At 42.3% G+C, this 13,640-nt stretch overlaps 1 protein-coding gene across 14 annotated transcripts in view; it reads left to right on the top strand.

Annotated features, from left to right (window-relative positions):
- The first annotated feature begins 222 nt into the window (after nucleotides 1-222).
- Nucleotides 223-13,640, top strand: part of btbd8 (BTB domain containing 8) — a 36,501-nt gene continuing 23,083 nt past the window's right edge. Inside the window, exons 1-10 of one of the 14 annotated variants that reach the window (XM_037769581.1) lie at nucleotides 361-377; nucleotides 879-987; nucleotides 1,072-1,169; nucleotides 1,883-2,001; nucleotides 3,677-3,856; nucleotides 6,040-6,164; nucleotides 7,265-7,379; nucleotides 9,502-9,591; nucleotides 11,296-11,376; nucleotides 11,465-11,561. In XM_037769581.1, the coding sequence (XP_037625509.1) occupies nucleotides 1,898-2,001; nucleotides 3,677-3,856; nucleotides 6,040-6,164; nucleotides 7,265-7,379; nucleotides 9,502-9,591; nucleotides 11,296-11,376; nucleotides 11,465-11,561 (792 nt within the window). In that variant the 5' untranslated portion in view covers nucleotides 361-377; nucleotides 879-987; nucleotides 1,072-1,169; nucleotides 1,883-1,897. The other 13 variants (XM_037769586.1, XM_037769578.1, XM_037769583.1 and 10 more) reach the window with 13 other exon arrangements.

Genomic DNA, 13,640 nt, shown 5'->3' with positions numbered 1-13,640 from the left:
CAGGCGATTTAAAGCAGATTGCAGGTGTAGAGGAAATTACAATAGTCTAATAATAATAGTCTATAATGTGAGGCGTTCCTCTGTGTTCAACCACCAAAGGGCACCTATATCACATAACCTTCCCATTATCACCGAGCAAACCAGTAGAGTTTATTTTGAAAGTAGGAATTTCGAGGTTAGGCGCAGTACCTGAAAGCGTCACTTGAGGCACTTTCTCCGTTCGCACTGCGCATGTGCAGCAGCTTCTGGGGCTGTGATGACATGTCCTCTCCTTCTCCCTTTTGTCCAACCCTGTCCTAGTGTCCTATAGTGGGTGGAGAGCAGCGTGCAGCGGTGATGTCAACAACATCGGTCAGTGGGTCAGCCCGGTAATGAAGGTACTAAAGCTTGTTACCGAGCCTCAGACTAACAGACGAGTATCGGCTGCAAGTCATTTCTACCGGTCTATTGTTCACCACGAGGCGGTGAAGGGTTTAATGGTGAAGAAGAGAACTAGCTCCATAGTAACGGTAGCCCGGGTTACCTAGCTAGAGCTAGAGCTAGCATGCTGCTAGCCAGGAGAGGAGCATCAGAGTGATGTTACTGAGCTCACAGCCCGGAGCAGGTCGGCAGAGAGAGATAATACATGTGTAAGCACAGGTATGTGTGTGTGTGTTACTGGGTGTGTTAAACTTGTTTTAAAATAGAGGGAAGCTGGTTGTTCTTGGTGATGTTATCAGTGGAAGCTAACAGAAGCCGGTGTGTTATCATTGTGGTGTTGACAGTAACGTTGCAGGTAAATATAATGCTCTTGATCACACAATAGTTTGTGCTTTTGTGTCGGGTTGTCGTGGTCATGTCTTCCCATTTTAACTGGTTTTCTTCACACTGGTGAGCAGCAGCGCCTCTCTGGGCTTCAGTGCTGGTAAACGTAGAGTCAGTCTGTGTGGTGAGAGATGGTGCTGCGCTGCTGACAGCAGAGTCTGTCACCTGCTGTAGGGGAGTCAGGTGAAGTTGCATCATAAATATTAAAGCATAGAGTTGCATCATACGTGGCTTGTTGTATTCAAGCAATGTGTATTTATTTTGTAGACGATCTGTCTCTCTGGGCTTCCTCAGACTGTCCCCCACAGCATGCCACTGGGTTTTATCCATCCATCTTCTACTGGAGCTGCTTAACACATTCACAGGCTGATGTCTTTGCATCATAAGTAAACTGGGGGAAAAAAGGTTTGGAAATTTGTGTTTGGTGGATTATTTCTCTGTTGTTACAATGCTAATTGGCATTGTATTTTTACATCGTTGGAAAGCCTGTTTATTTACCTTCACAATGATGTAAATGAATAAAGTGTAAAATAGTCAATATGTCTTGTTTGTTCCTTGTTACTGAAAGAGAGTTCAATCATCCAATCCACCAAACAACTCAAAACAAGAGTCAATTCCAACAGGAGGATACACTGTTTACCCTTGGCAGAGCATTTTGGCAAATTTTTCTTGGGCGCTACCCACATAATCAGCTGTGCTGCTCATCCCACAAATGCATGATCCTTACAAGTTGGACATCATTGTGAAGGTAAATAAACAGGCTTTCCAACGATGTGAAATACAATGCAAATTAGCATTGTAACAACAGAGAAATAATCCACCAAACACAAGTTTCTGAACTTTTTTCCCCCAGTTTATTAAAGCATAGAATTGCATCATACGTGACTTGTTGTATTGCAGCAATATCTATTTATTTTGTAGACGATCTGTCTCTCTGGGCTTCCTCAGACTGTCCCCACAGCATGCCACTGTGTTTTATCCAGTCCTCTTCTGGAGCTGCTTAACACATTCACAGGCTGATGTCTCTGTCTTGTCTCTGTCTTGTCTCTGTCTTGTCTCTGTCTTGTCTCTGTCTTAGAGAACCTAATGAACCATGATCACCACAGAGGCTGCGAGGGAGTTCCAGGCCAAAGAGCGCAAACACAAAGAGCAGCTGAAGAGATGTTTATCATCTGCTTTATCTGCAGACCTGGACAGGTAAGGCATGTGACAGTATGCACTGAACTGCAAAAGGCCTGGGTTAAACGTTGATCATTGGCAAATGTCAATATACCAAAGATACCGGTGTCTTAAAGCTTTCCAACTGCAGTCAAAGCAATACAGGGCTGTAGAATGGAAACAACTCTGATTGTGTCTGCAGCTTCTCTTAGACGCACGTAAATGGTCTGCAATCATCCACTCAGTAAGAGTGAACTTATTTAAAGAACCTGCTGGTAGATCCAGTTTAATCAGGATGATTGCTGTCATGTAAAACATGTTTAAATATAGTTTGACAAATAAATCTTAACTCAAGGACCAATTTTAACCTTTTAATGGTTAAATAATCACATTTGTCAACAATGAAAATAATCGTTGGTTGCCGCCCTAGTTTTGTTACGTGTAATAGTAGTAGAATGGCCAAGGGTGGGGTTTTTCCCTCAGATAATAGGATCAGTGGATCTTTTACAGTTTCACTTCACCGATGACTGGAAGCTCCCAAGAAACAAGCTCACATGGATCCGTTCGGTTCATTGGCTTTTAGTTGATACGGATGGGAGTCTTCCTCTTGCACTAGTGCTTCATCAGTGTAGGCTCTTTTCATCAGAGGTTTACAGTAATGGACATAGTAGCAACATTTGAACCTCATACCGCCCTACTGGCCTTCAGCTGACTGCTTTCTGGGTCACCTAGATCAGTCATTGAGGCGGGACGAGAGATAATGATGGTGAAGAAGAAATGCCTGCCTCAGGACTGTGCTTGTGTTACTGCGAAGTGGAAAAATAGGCCATCAGATTAATCTTAGATATTAGAGGTTGGCCAAGAAGACCTTTGTTTATTGTCTTTTTTCTATGTTGGCTTTTAAATGTACTTTTAATATGAATATTTTGCCAAATTGGCTCTAGGGTTGGGTATAAAAAATCTGTTACGATGCCAATACTGGTACCCTTGAAGTGATACCAATAGAGTACTTCATTCAATACCCATTATGTGAATGAAAGCTGTGTGTGTTTCCCACTGGCTAGCTCACGGAGCTGTTCGTTCCCTCTGCTCCCCGGCGGCTCCAGGCCGTTCTACTCACTACTAATTCTGGCTGTAGGCTATTGAATGTCTTTTTTTTTTCTTTTTTTTTTACATTCAAAGCTTCTATTGAGGTTTTCGGATGAAGCTTCGTATGTCTGTCGTCATATTTTATGATGACGTCACCCTAAAAAAAATCCTCAAACAAAATTCTCAATTTGAATAAAGTGATTCATCAGTCAGTGTTTTTAAATAAACTTAAACCAACTTTTTTTAAAAATCCGCTCTGCGCCCCATCCAATATCCTTCCACTCACGCTCCCCGCTCGCTCGCGCTCCACTCTGCTCACACGCTCTGACAAATAGTACAATTTTTTTCAAGATCTGTGCTCAAAAAGGATTGATTGCAGGTATCGTTTGACTGGAGACGTTTCCGTAGACCTACTACTTGGTACTGGGTTTTGTCAGTCGATACCTTGAAAGTATCGGGTCGGGATTCCCAAACCTACTTGGCTACAACCATAGTTTGTTTGTATTGTTTTTTCTAGTCAATTCACACTGATGCCATGTATGTACATCTTTTTTCTTTAATCACTTAGTAAAGGGTGATTTTGAGGGAACTGCCGCTGATAAAGTGTTGTAATGCATTTCCCCAGGTTGCTGCAGGAGGAGCTGGAGGCTGATGTTTCTCTGTATGCTGGGTCAGGCTCGCTCCGAGCACACAGAGCCGTACTGTTGGCCAGAGCTCCTCATGTCCTTCAGGGACAGACGCACAAAGATCCCACCATCATCCATCTCTCTGGCTATGAGCTGTCTGGATTGAAAGATTTCCTCAGGTAGGCTCAAGTGATTGCTGATTTGCTCATTGCAGCTTCTATTTGCCCCTATAGAAGAATAAAGAAGAAAAGCTTTAATGGCTTTTCTGAATACCACTCATGAAGCCAAAACGCTACATCTGCTTTCTAGTAGGCGATCACCATTTATCCCTCTCTGTTAATGTTACAGTTTCACAGACAGAGGGCGCCATGCACACCACCTTTAATCTGCAGGATTTGCTGGTGTTTGTATGTTTGTTTCTAGGAGCATTGCAAACGCTGCAGCTATTCAATAATAAATCACACATCACACTTTCATGTCGGTGTCGAAACACAAATCCCAAAGTGTTTCTAATCATCTGTAAGTTTCTAGTGTAGCGGTTTCCTTCAAGGCTTTTGCAGTGTGAGTCTTTGATCCACTGATTTGTGTTTGTGTCTCATTAGCAGTTTATAATTAGGACTAGAAGAAAGAGTCTGTCTTGTTTGGTTACACTGTCATGGAGTCTAAAAGTTAGTTCAAAGCTCTTTTACACATGGCAGATGCAACGTTGCTGAGTTCAGGTATTCAGGTAAGACGGGGATGTTTGGTATGCACAGACATATCCTTTTAAAAATGCATGCGTTAAGTTAGTCAGTTTTTAGTCAATCACTAGAAAATTCATTGGCAACTATTTTTATAATAAGTTGATTGTTTGAGTAACTTTTCAAGCCAAAATTGCTTTGCTGCTGGTAATGGGATCCTTTCTGCTTTTCTCTGTTTTATATGATCACGAATTGAATATCTTTGGGTTTTGGACTGTTGGTCGGAAAAGCAATCTGAATCCACTTATTCTCCGGAAGATTTTCTGACACGTTAATGACAAAACGATTGATCAATTAATTGTGAAAAAAATCAACAGATTAATTAATTGATTGTTTTAAACCCACTGCCTCTATATACTGAGAAAGATACTGAAAGTTTGGGCATGTAGTAAGGTCATCTCCAGGCTACGGTTGGGTATCATTGGAAATATGATAAAGGTGCCAGTAACGATACCAGTCAAATTCGGCACCAATATTAAAACAATGCTCTTTTCAATTCCTTGGTTTGAGGAATAGAAACATGTTTTTCTACAAAAAAAAAACGTTCTATATGAAAATATATGCCAAATATCTCATTGCAGTAGCGTTAAGTATATTTTTTTAAGAATATTTTGTATTAGATAGTGAAAGTAGAGGAAAGAGAGAGAGAGATGGGGAATGACATGCAACAAAAATCATTGGCGGGACTTGAACTGGGAATGTTGTGGTTTCATAGTCGGGGCCGTAGACTGTATATAAAGATGGACGAAATGACAGCTCCCCCGAAAAGTGAAGCCAAAACATCTGGATCGCCCCCCTGGTTGCTGGCTGCAGTATAGGTCATAAATCTTGCCCACTTCATGTTAGCGGATGGGACATGGGCCAAACTAAAAATTCAAAGTACACGTCAAATACATATTTCCCAAAGAAGATTTCTGTCATTTTAGGTAGTTCTTATCACGCTGATGTATGTGTTTGATTTGGTTTTAATTATTTGATGCTATAAAAGAGGATGAGACGTCATGATTGAGGAAATTACGATTGATTGGGAATTGTACAAGAGAGGAGATGTAACTTTAACTTTCCATAACCATTATGAGTCTGTGTAATAAAACATGTGTCAATTTATAAATGTAGTTATAGATATATTATGGTTAGTTGTTGTGTCTGTCTAGCCAAACAGCTACCGTGGTGCTATCATGGCAGCTAGGTGGCTCACGCTAGCAAGCTGGGGATGTGTGGATGGGACCTCGATACCGCGGCTCCAGCCCCCCAGATCACTACTGTGCAGACCAAGTGCACTTTTGTACAGTGGGAAGTCAGTCCATGGTCGGGGCCTTAACCCCTGGGTTGCATTAATGCAACTAAGTCACTTGCTTAACACACTTGGCGGAAATAGCCAGGATGCTACAGCATATTACAGATGTCAAGTAGTTAGGGCTAATGAACTATAACAAGTTGTAATTAACTTCATAAGGTTGCCAGTCACTTTATTAAATGCCTCACTGAGGAAAAACAGCAAATCCTGCGCCTGGGCTTCTGTATCACTGAAGTCACACTGCATCAAATGAGATTGTAATTTAAATAAGTGTGAAAGGCCTAGTTTTAATTAACCTTTAGAGTTCCCCCCCCACCCCCTGCAGGCGACTGTACACAGCAGACCAGAGCATGCGCTCGCCTGAAATAATCCCAGACACGGAGGGCTCAGTGCCAGACAGTACTCCGCCTGTTCCCGACCCCGCAGACCTTCATAGTTCCACTGACTCAGGTAAACAGATGAACACACTCTTCCATGGAGGGTTTTTTCTAGGTTATGTAGGTTATGAGGCTCTTCAGCTGCCCCCCCCTCCTTCCGTCCCTCTTCTTCTCATCATGTTATCTCAGTCATAATCCATTTAACAGCTAATCTCATTTGGATCCCTGTTGTTGTTAGTGCTAATTGCAGCATGGCCATGCTGCGGATACTTTTTTTATTTATTTATTTATTCTTTTACCTTTTTTCACTATTAACAGTATTTTTATTAACCCTCTGAGACCCACAATAGACCTGTTTTTGTCTTTTTTAGGGAGGTACAGGGGGACTTTAGGGGGCGATAGCAGGTCAGCAGTAGATGTCACATAGAAGTGGTGAACATCATCTGAAAGCTGGGAACCTGAAAAATAACTTGACATGCAGCTCAGCACTGTGTGTCAAGTTGCTATAGTCATACATCAGAAATAGACATGAATTCTATGCAGCAATTTTTGGGATGATACCGTTTGTTGTTACACAGATTTGGTCCTAAATTATTTTCTTTTGCCACTTAAGAATTGATAAAATGACCAATAATCCCTTCAAAATACCACATTAAGACACTAAGACCTTGAGGAACACCATAGAAAAAGCCATGCTGGGATTTAGTATCAAAAACTTTTGACATTTGGAGATTTCTGCAAGAATTGCATTTTTTTGGCAGCTGTATGGCAAACACTACTGTTCTGGAAACCCCCTTATTGTCAACATACCTAGGAAAGCCATCCATCCTCTGAATGCTCTAGGTCTCTAGTTTGTGGTTGTAAAGTTTCAGTAAAGAGTTAAGTTAAGGGGCTCAGCTTTACAGTAATACCTAATTTATGCAATTCCAAGACTGTTTAGGGACCCCAGTATGCAGAAATATTAAAATAACATTTTAGAATAGGCGAAAAATAACATATTTATACTGCATTCAAAAAACGGCATGGTTTTTGCCCAACTTTGCATGTGATTATCATAAAGTGGGCATGTCTGTAAAGGGGAGACTCGTGGGTACTTGTTATTTGTCCCAGCCTTTCTCTTCATCACTCTCTTCCTCCCGCCCTTCCTCATTATCCATCTCAACTTCCCTCCAGACACTGTTCTCTTGCCAGCCTCGGGCCTCGGAGCTGACCTGCTGGATCTGTACCAGAGGGGAGAGCAGTGTGACATCACCATCCAAGTAGCGGAGCAGGTCTTCTGCTGCCACAGGTAGAGCTGTTCGTGGTGGCTTCCCTTATTCATACATCTGGAATCCAAAAGCACTGTTTTTTTTTTTGTTTTTATTAAGACTACCATCATAGGTGGCATGAGAGCATGTTAACCGCAGCCACATCGACCAGATGTAAAACACTACAGAGGTCGCACATCTGCTGTTGACTCCTGCCAGTGTGGAGCAGGGGTGGGTGGTCATTCCAGTGATGCAGAGGTAGTAGTAGCAGATGGTAACCATGGAGACAGGTTTCTCCCAGCTCATGCTCAGGGGAGCAGCCAACCAGCCAGCCAGCCAGCGAGAGCTCGTCAGAGAGATGAAGCTGGGCTATTTTTTGGTTGCTCTGCAGCAGTGATCTGTAGTACAGCTCAGTGTTAGCTGCTGCAGTTCCCACCCAGAGGGTTTGAACGCCTGGTGGGAAGGCAGTGTTTCCAAATAACGCTATTGGTTAAGATTTTTGTGAATGGTATCCCTGCCCTCAAACAAAGCAGAACAGGCAGCCTGATATAGCAGTCTAGAGGTGTTGATCATGCTAGCGATCTAACAGGCACCTACTCATGAACAGGTGACATTCATCAGGCTATAAAGAGCAATTTATGACAAATGCAAGTATGTGACGTGAAAATTACAGTGTTAATCGCACATTAATCGCACATTTTTCATCTGTTCAAAATGTACCTTAAAGGAAGATTTGTCACGTATTTAATACTCTTCTCAACATGGGAGTGGATAAATATGCTGCTTAATGCAAATGTATGTATATATTTATTATTGGAAATCAATTAACAACATAAAACAACAACAAATATTGTCCAGAAACCCTCACAGGTACTGCATTTAGCATAAAAAATATACTCAAATCATATCAGGCAAACTCAAGCCAGACAGGTAACAACAGCTGTCAGTGTGTCAGTGTGCTGACTTGATTATGACTTGCCCCAAACTGCATGTGATTATCATAAAGTGGGCATGTCTGTAAAGGGGAGACTCGTGGGTACCCATAGAACCCATTTTCATTCACATACAGTATCTTGAGGTCTTTGAAAATGGCCATGACACTTTTTCCTCGCCATAATTTAGCACAAGTTTTGGAGCATTATTTAACCTCCTTAGTTATTAATTTATGAATAGTTTCTCAGTTGCATTACACTGAAATGTATTTAAAGATAAGGCTGGCATTATTCTGCGTCTCACCGTACTTTCTGTCTGTGGCACTCAGCCTCAAGTCCACTATATTAATTTCAAAGACTGCATTTATATACTGCTTTTCTAGCCTTAGCGACCACTCCAAAGCGCTGTACAACTCAAGCCATCATTCACCCATTCACACACCCATTCACACACCCATTCACACACCCATTCACACACCCATTCACACACCCATTCATACACTGGTGGCAGAGGTTACCATACAAGGTGTCACCTGTTCATCAGGAGCGATAAACATTCACACATACACTCGCACACCGATGGCACAGCCTTCGGGAGAATTTAGTTCAGTATCTTGCCCAAGGACACTTCGACATGTAGACTGCAGGGGCCACAACCCCACCTTAAATAAGTAATTTCCTAAAAAGAGATTGGCACTGCAATTTTTAGTAAACTTACTCAAACAGGATGAAATAGTGCATTTGTTGGGGACTATTATCAGCTGCAGATTAATACACATTTGGCATGCTGGTAAGTATGTATGTGGTAAACTACAGTGTCATATTTATGTAACCCAGTGCAACGGTGAGGCTCATTGAGTGTTTAATAGTTTTTGGAAAACAATGGAGCTTTATGGTACAGAAGAATAAGATACGTCAGGCTTTGATATATACACATTCATACTTTTTTTGTCTTTTCATGGAATTTAGAATTTCACCAGCTTTATCCTTTATTGGAGCTAATTAAGGACTATAAACACTATATTTCTGTGACAGTACAATCTTCAGAGGCCAGGGATAATAAAAACACTTGTCTCCAGAGACTACAGAACACATGCTAAATTTTTTTTGTCCTCCTACTTGTCACTTCAAAGCCACTTAAGCACACACGCAGGCCCGCCAGATGACATGCGAAATATTAAAACGGTGGGTGGATCTGACATGCCACTGCCTGCTTTGTTGGGTTTTCTAGGGCGATCCTGTGCGCGCGGTCTCAGTACTTCCGAGCCATGCTGAGCGGCAGTTGGATGGAGAGCTCCAGACAGTGCATCACCCTGCAAGGGTAAGACCGGCGGCATCAGCAGCATCATCTTGCAGCAGATCACGGGGATCAATAATACACCTCCACTCCTGGTCTAACAATTCTACATTTCATTCCTGACCAATACAGCCGAATTACTGCATATGCTGCATTAATTATTCAGGCTGTGCAACAGAAGTGGCTCTGTTCAGTATGGGGTTTCACGCACAATGCCATGTTTTAACTCCAGCCACCCACTGCTAGAGGAATCTCTGATGGCTCGCTCAGATTTCTACCAAGCAGTGCTTGAAGTGGAAAAGAATAAGTGCCAGTACTCTTCTTATTCACATGTTGGCGTGTGTGTCGGCCTGTATCAGCAATGTCTTGTGACTTATTCCTACTTAGTCATTATCTCTTTAAGCATGTTATACTGTGTCATAATCAGCTGGGATTTTATTGGTATATTCTTATACTTGGGCTGTGCATCTTCTATAGTAGGCCTATAATACTCCAATAATATTCCAACTGGAACATTTTAGTGTTAAGGTGGTGTGTTTAGTGTTAATAGTTAATGTGCTTTCCTGTGTTATTTGTAGCCTATAGTAGGTATCATTCAGTTTTTAGGGACAAAGTCCCAGTCAGGATGCTCCTACATATTATACAGCAGGTTAAAGAGACACATTCTGAATTTCTACAGTGAATAAAAGATACTAGGAGATATTGGATTTGGGGGTCCTCTCCCAAGAAAATTAAATTTTTTTTGTCATTTTGGACCATTATTATTACCAGTTAAATGATTATTTTATTATTTACACATATCACAGCCTTCGTCTGAACATTTAATTCTCTGGAAATGGTTGCCCTAAAAGAGCAGATTCAGAAAACTTAAAAAAAAAAGAAGTTATTCCGAACAGTTCACTAATTATTTTACAAAAACGACGTGAACATTGTATTGATAAATTACAGCACCCTCGTTTGCTCCCCCCCCCCCGTCACCCGTGCTTTGCGTCATCTCGTCCAGATTCTCCCCTCATAGTTTTTATGTTCATATGGCTGATGAGGCGGGGCGCAAAAACGCTGACGCTGCACCGTACCGTTATGAAACGCAGTGATCAATCTCCCAGAGAACCTGATATAGAGAGGGCAGAAAAGAGTACCGGCAGCTTGTGAGAAGGGCTGGTGTGAAAGAAATAGTCACGGTACGCCAAAGAGTAAAATGAAGAAGTGCCGGTAATGCATACCGGTGAGTAACGGCCCACTTGGAGTACTTGGTAGCAAGCAAGGTTGCAACATTTCCTCTATGAGGCACATAAATGTCTTCTCATCCACTGCCTGCTGGAGAGCCCTCCCCCATCACCACCACCACCAGCCTCGCAGTCTCTTTTCAGAGCGGGGAAAAGCAAATGAAGCCCATTTTTTTCCTCCAGGGAGGGACGTGTCAGTCGCCTCAGCATTACTGATCTGAGGGTAACGGGGGAAGATGTGGCTGTCAGAACGGGGAGCTGCTGCGTTGACGTGCGGGGGGGAGAACCTGTGAAGTGGCCCTCGGGCTGCAGTCACGTGGATTGAGTGCTGCATGATATATGGATTGTGTTAACAGTTGTGTTTGTTGTATTAACAGAACTAATACATTTACACAGTGTGCCTGGATTCACAAAGATAATATTAGATTGTGATTGGGGATAATTCTGTATGTTAACTTTAGAAATATAGCTTCTAAACCCATTATTTTGTTAACCGTTCCAGCTTAGGGCCAGATGAGATGGAGATCCTGCTCCAGTTCATGTATGGGGCCATTGTGGATCTGCCACCTGGAGCCAGTGCCAGGTACTGTATGTGAACAGAGTGTTCAAAACTAGAATACAGAAGGCCAAGAAAACAAGCTGACCTGTATTTTGTGTCTCCTGTCCCACAGTCAGGTGATGCTGGCAGCAGACATGTTGGGTTTAGAGGGGCTGAAAGACGTGGTGGAGATGGTTCTGACCCGAGACTACTGCCGCTTCTTCCCCAAGGTCAGCTATACACCAGAAAAACTAGTGATTACAAGAGATGAAAAGATAGATTTCATAATGTATTACCTATATATATGTACTGTGTGTGTGATTTTTCAAATATGTTGAATTTAGGGCTGCACAAATATGATTATCATTATGTGATTTCAGTGCCTACACTCCACCGGATTATTCTTATTCTTACATCTTTGAAAATAAATATGTCAACAAAATTTGAACCTTAGAAATTGATACGCATCCTTCACCTTCATATTGTACTTTGTAAACATATGAATACAACTTTGAATGTACAATCTTTCAAATCAAAATAAGGCTTTCTCCACATCAAATAAGTGTGCCTCCTTAAACATAAATAAAATTTGACTTGATAGGCCACCATGGCATGTAACCAGATGAAAAGATCTAATACCTACATAAACAATGCACCTGCAGCAGGGGTCTCCAACCTTTTTTTCCTCTGATAGCTAATTTCACGGAACAAAAGTGGCCGAGAGCTATCTTTCCGTCACGTATCGGCCAGGGCAGGGGAGATTCAAGGTGGCTGTATCTGTATTCATTGCACCAAGTTGTACATTGCCAATAGCAGACATGATTTCTGTCTTACTTTTATGGTCCTTTAATAACGTTTCAGCCACCGCAGTCATTGCCTCCATTACAATCCCGCCATAGGCGAAGGGCTTTTTTATGTTTCATTAGGATGTGCGCCACTAAACGTAGCCTCTGCTGTGTGTATTGGCCTTCTTCCTCAGTTTGGTAAACAGAGATGTTTGTCTTTTAAAGGGACTATTTGTAACTTTCAGAAATGCTTCTTAACAGCGACACCTGTGGCCGTGAAATCAACGAAAGTCAGCGTCGGGCTCGCGCTTGCTCGCTCTCAATATACCTGAACGAGCATCACTCAAAACAGTGAGGCGACACAAGTCAGCTAAAACCACAATATCACTCTATATTTCAGCTGCTTGGCAGTAATGTTAGCTGACCAGACCAAGGTCTCTCCATGAACATGATTTAGATCTGATCCTAGTGTTGGCTTTTCCTGCCTAAGTGCAGGCTGAGGCAGCGGGGCTCTGCAGCGTGTCTCCCTGCTCTCTCCGCCCGCAGCCGGAGAGAGCAGAGGAGACACCGGCACCCGGTCGGTAACGAGAAGACAACGTAAATCTCTGTAGAGCTCCGTTACTTCCCAAGACACGGAAAACCTCTGTTGGTCTGGAGGAGCTGCAGCAGTTATTTCTGCACAAACGTCCCCTGTGCATTCGCTAGATATTCTCAGAGCTAAACTAACTCTTCTGCAGTGTGGAGTGAGCGCGCGTTCACGTCTAGAGGCGGAGCAAATAGTCCCTTTAAGAGTTATTTCAGCTCCTTTACCTTCTCTGTTCGTAGACTGCTACCGGCCGAAAAAGTCCCAAGAAAAGTTTCTGTGGACTTTGGTGACGTTACATCTTTTACCAACTGCCACGCTCGCACTGCAAATGAGACGCACACATTAGTGAAAAAAGACTCTTGTTACATTCCTAATTTTATTGGCCTGGCAATTTTTGTGGTCATTATCAAATCTGGTGTGTGCTTGCTTGTCTGCTAACATTGCATAATGTTACAGAGGTACTGATGTAACCAAACCTGAAAGCAGCGAAACTCATTTGATTGACAGCTGATTGGCAAATAATCATTTTGTGTGAGAAGGGGGCGGGATGTCTGTGAATTTGATTGAATAGTAATTTAGACAGGTTTACAAAGTGACTCTTTGTTATCAAATTTATGTACATATTATTTTAACCTTTAGCGAGTCACTCAGAAACGCAGAAAAGCTACTGGTAGTTCGCGAGCTACTCGTTGGGGACCCCTGACCTACACATTACATGTTTCCTGTGCACTGGAAGATCTGTTCCCTGTACTCACAGTTGAGTTTGTGAATGCAAACACAGGTTCATCCCAGTCTGCTTGAAGTTAGGGATCTACTGTCTGTGCCAATGCTGACCTTATTAAGTGGATCGGCTATCTGCCATGATGTGACTGATCCAGTTTTGTTGTCAATGTCATTAAAAATTCAGTATTTCCACTGAATCAGTTTAGTCACGGCAG

The sequence above is a fragment of the Sebastes umbrosus genome, chromosome 5 (assembly GCF_015220745.1).
Source record: "Sebastes umbrosus isolate fSebUmb1 chromosome 5, fSebUmb1.pri, whole genome shotgun sequence".
Lineage (NCBI taxonomy): Eukaryota > Metazoa > Chordata > Actinopteri > Perciformes > Sebastidae > Sebastes > Sebastes umbrosus.
The sequence above is the reverse complement of the archived record's forward strand: the minus strand, read 5'-3'. Positions and strand labels throughout refer to the sequence as shown.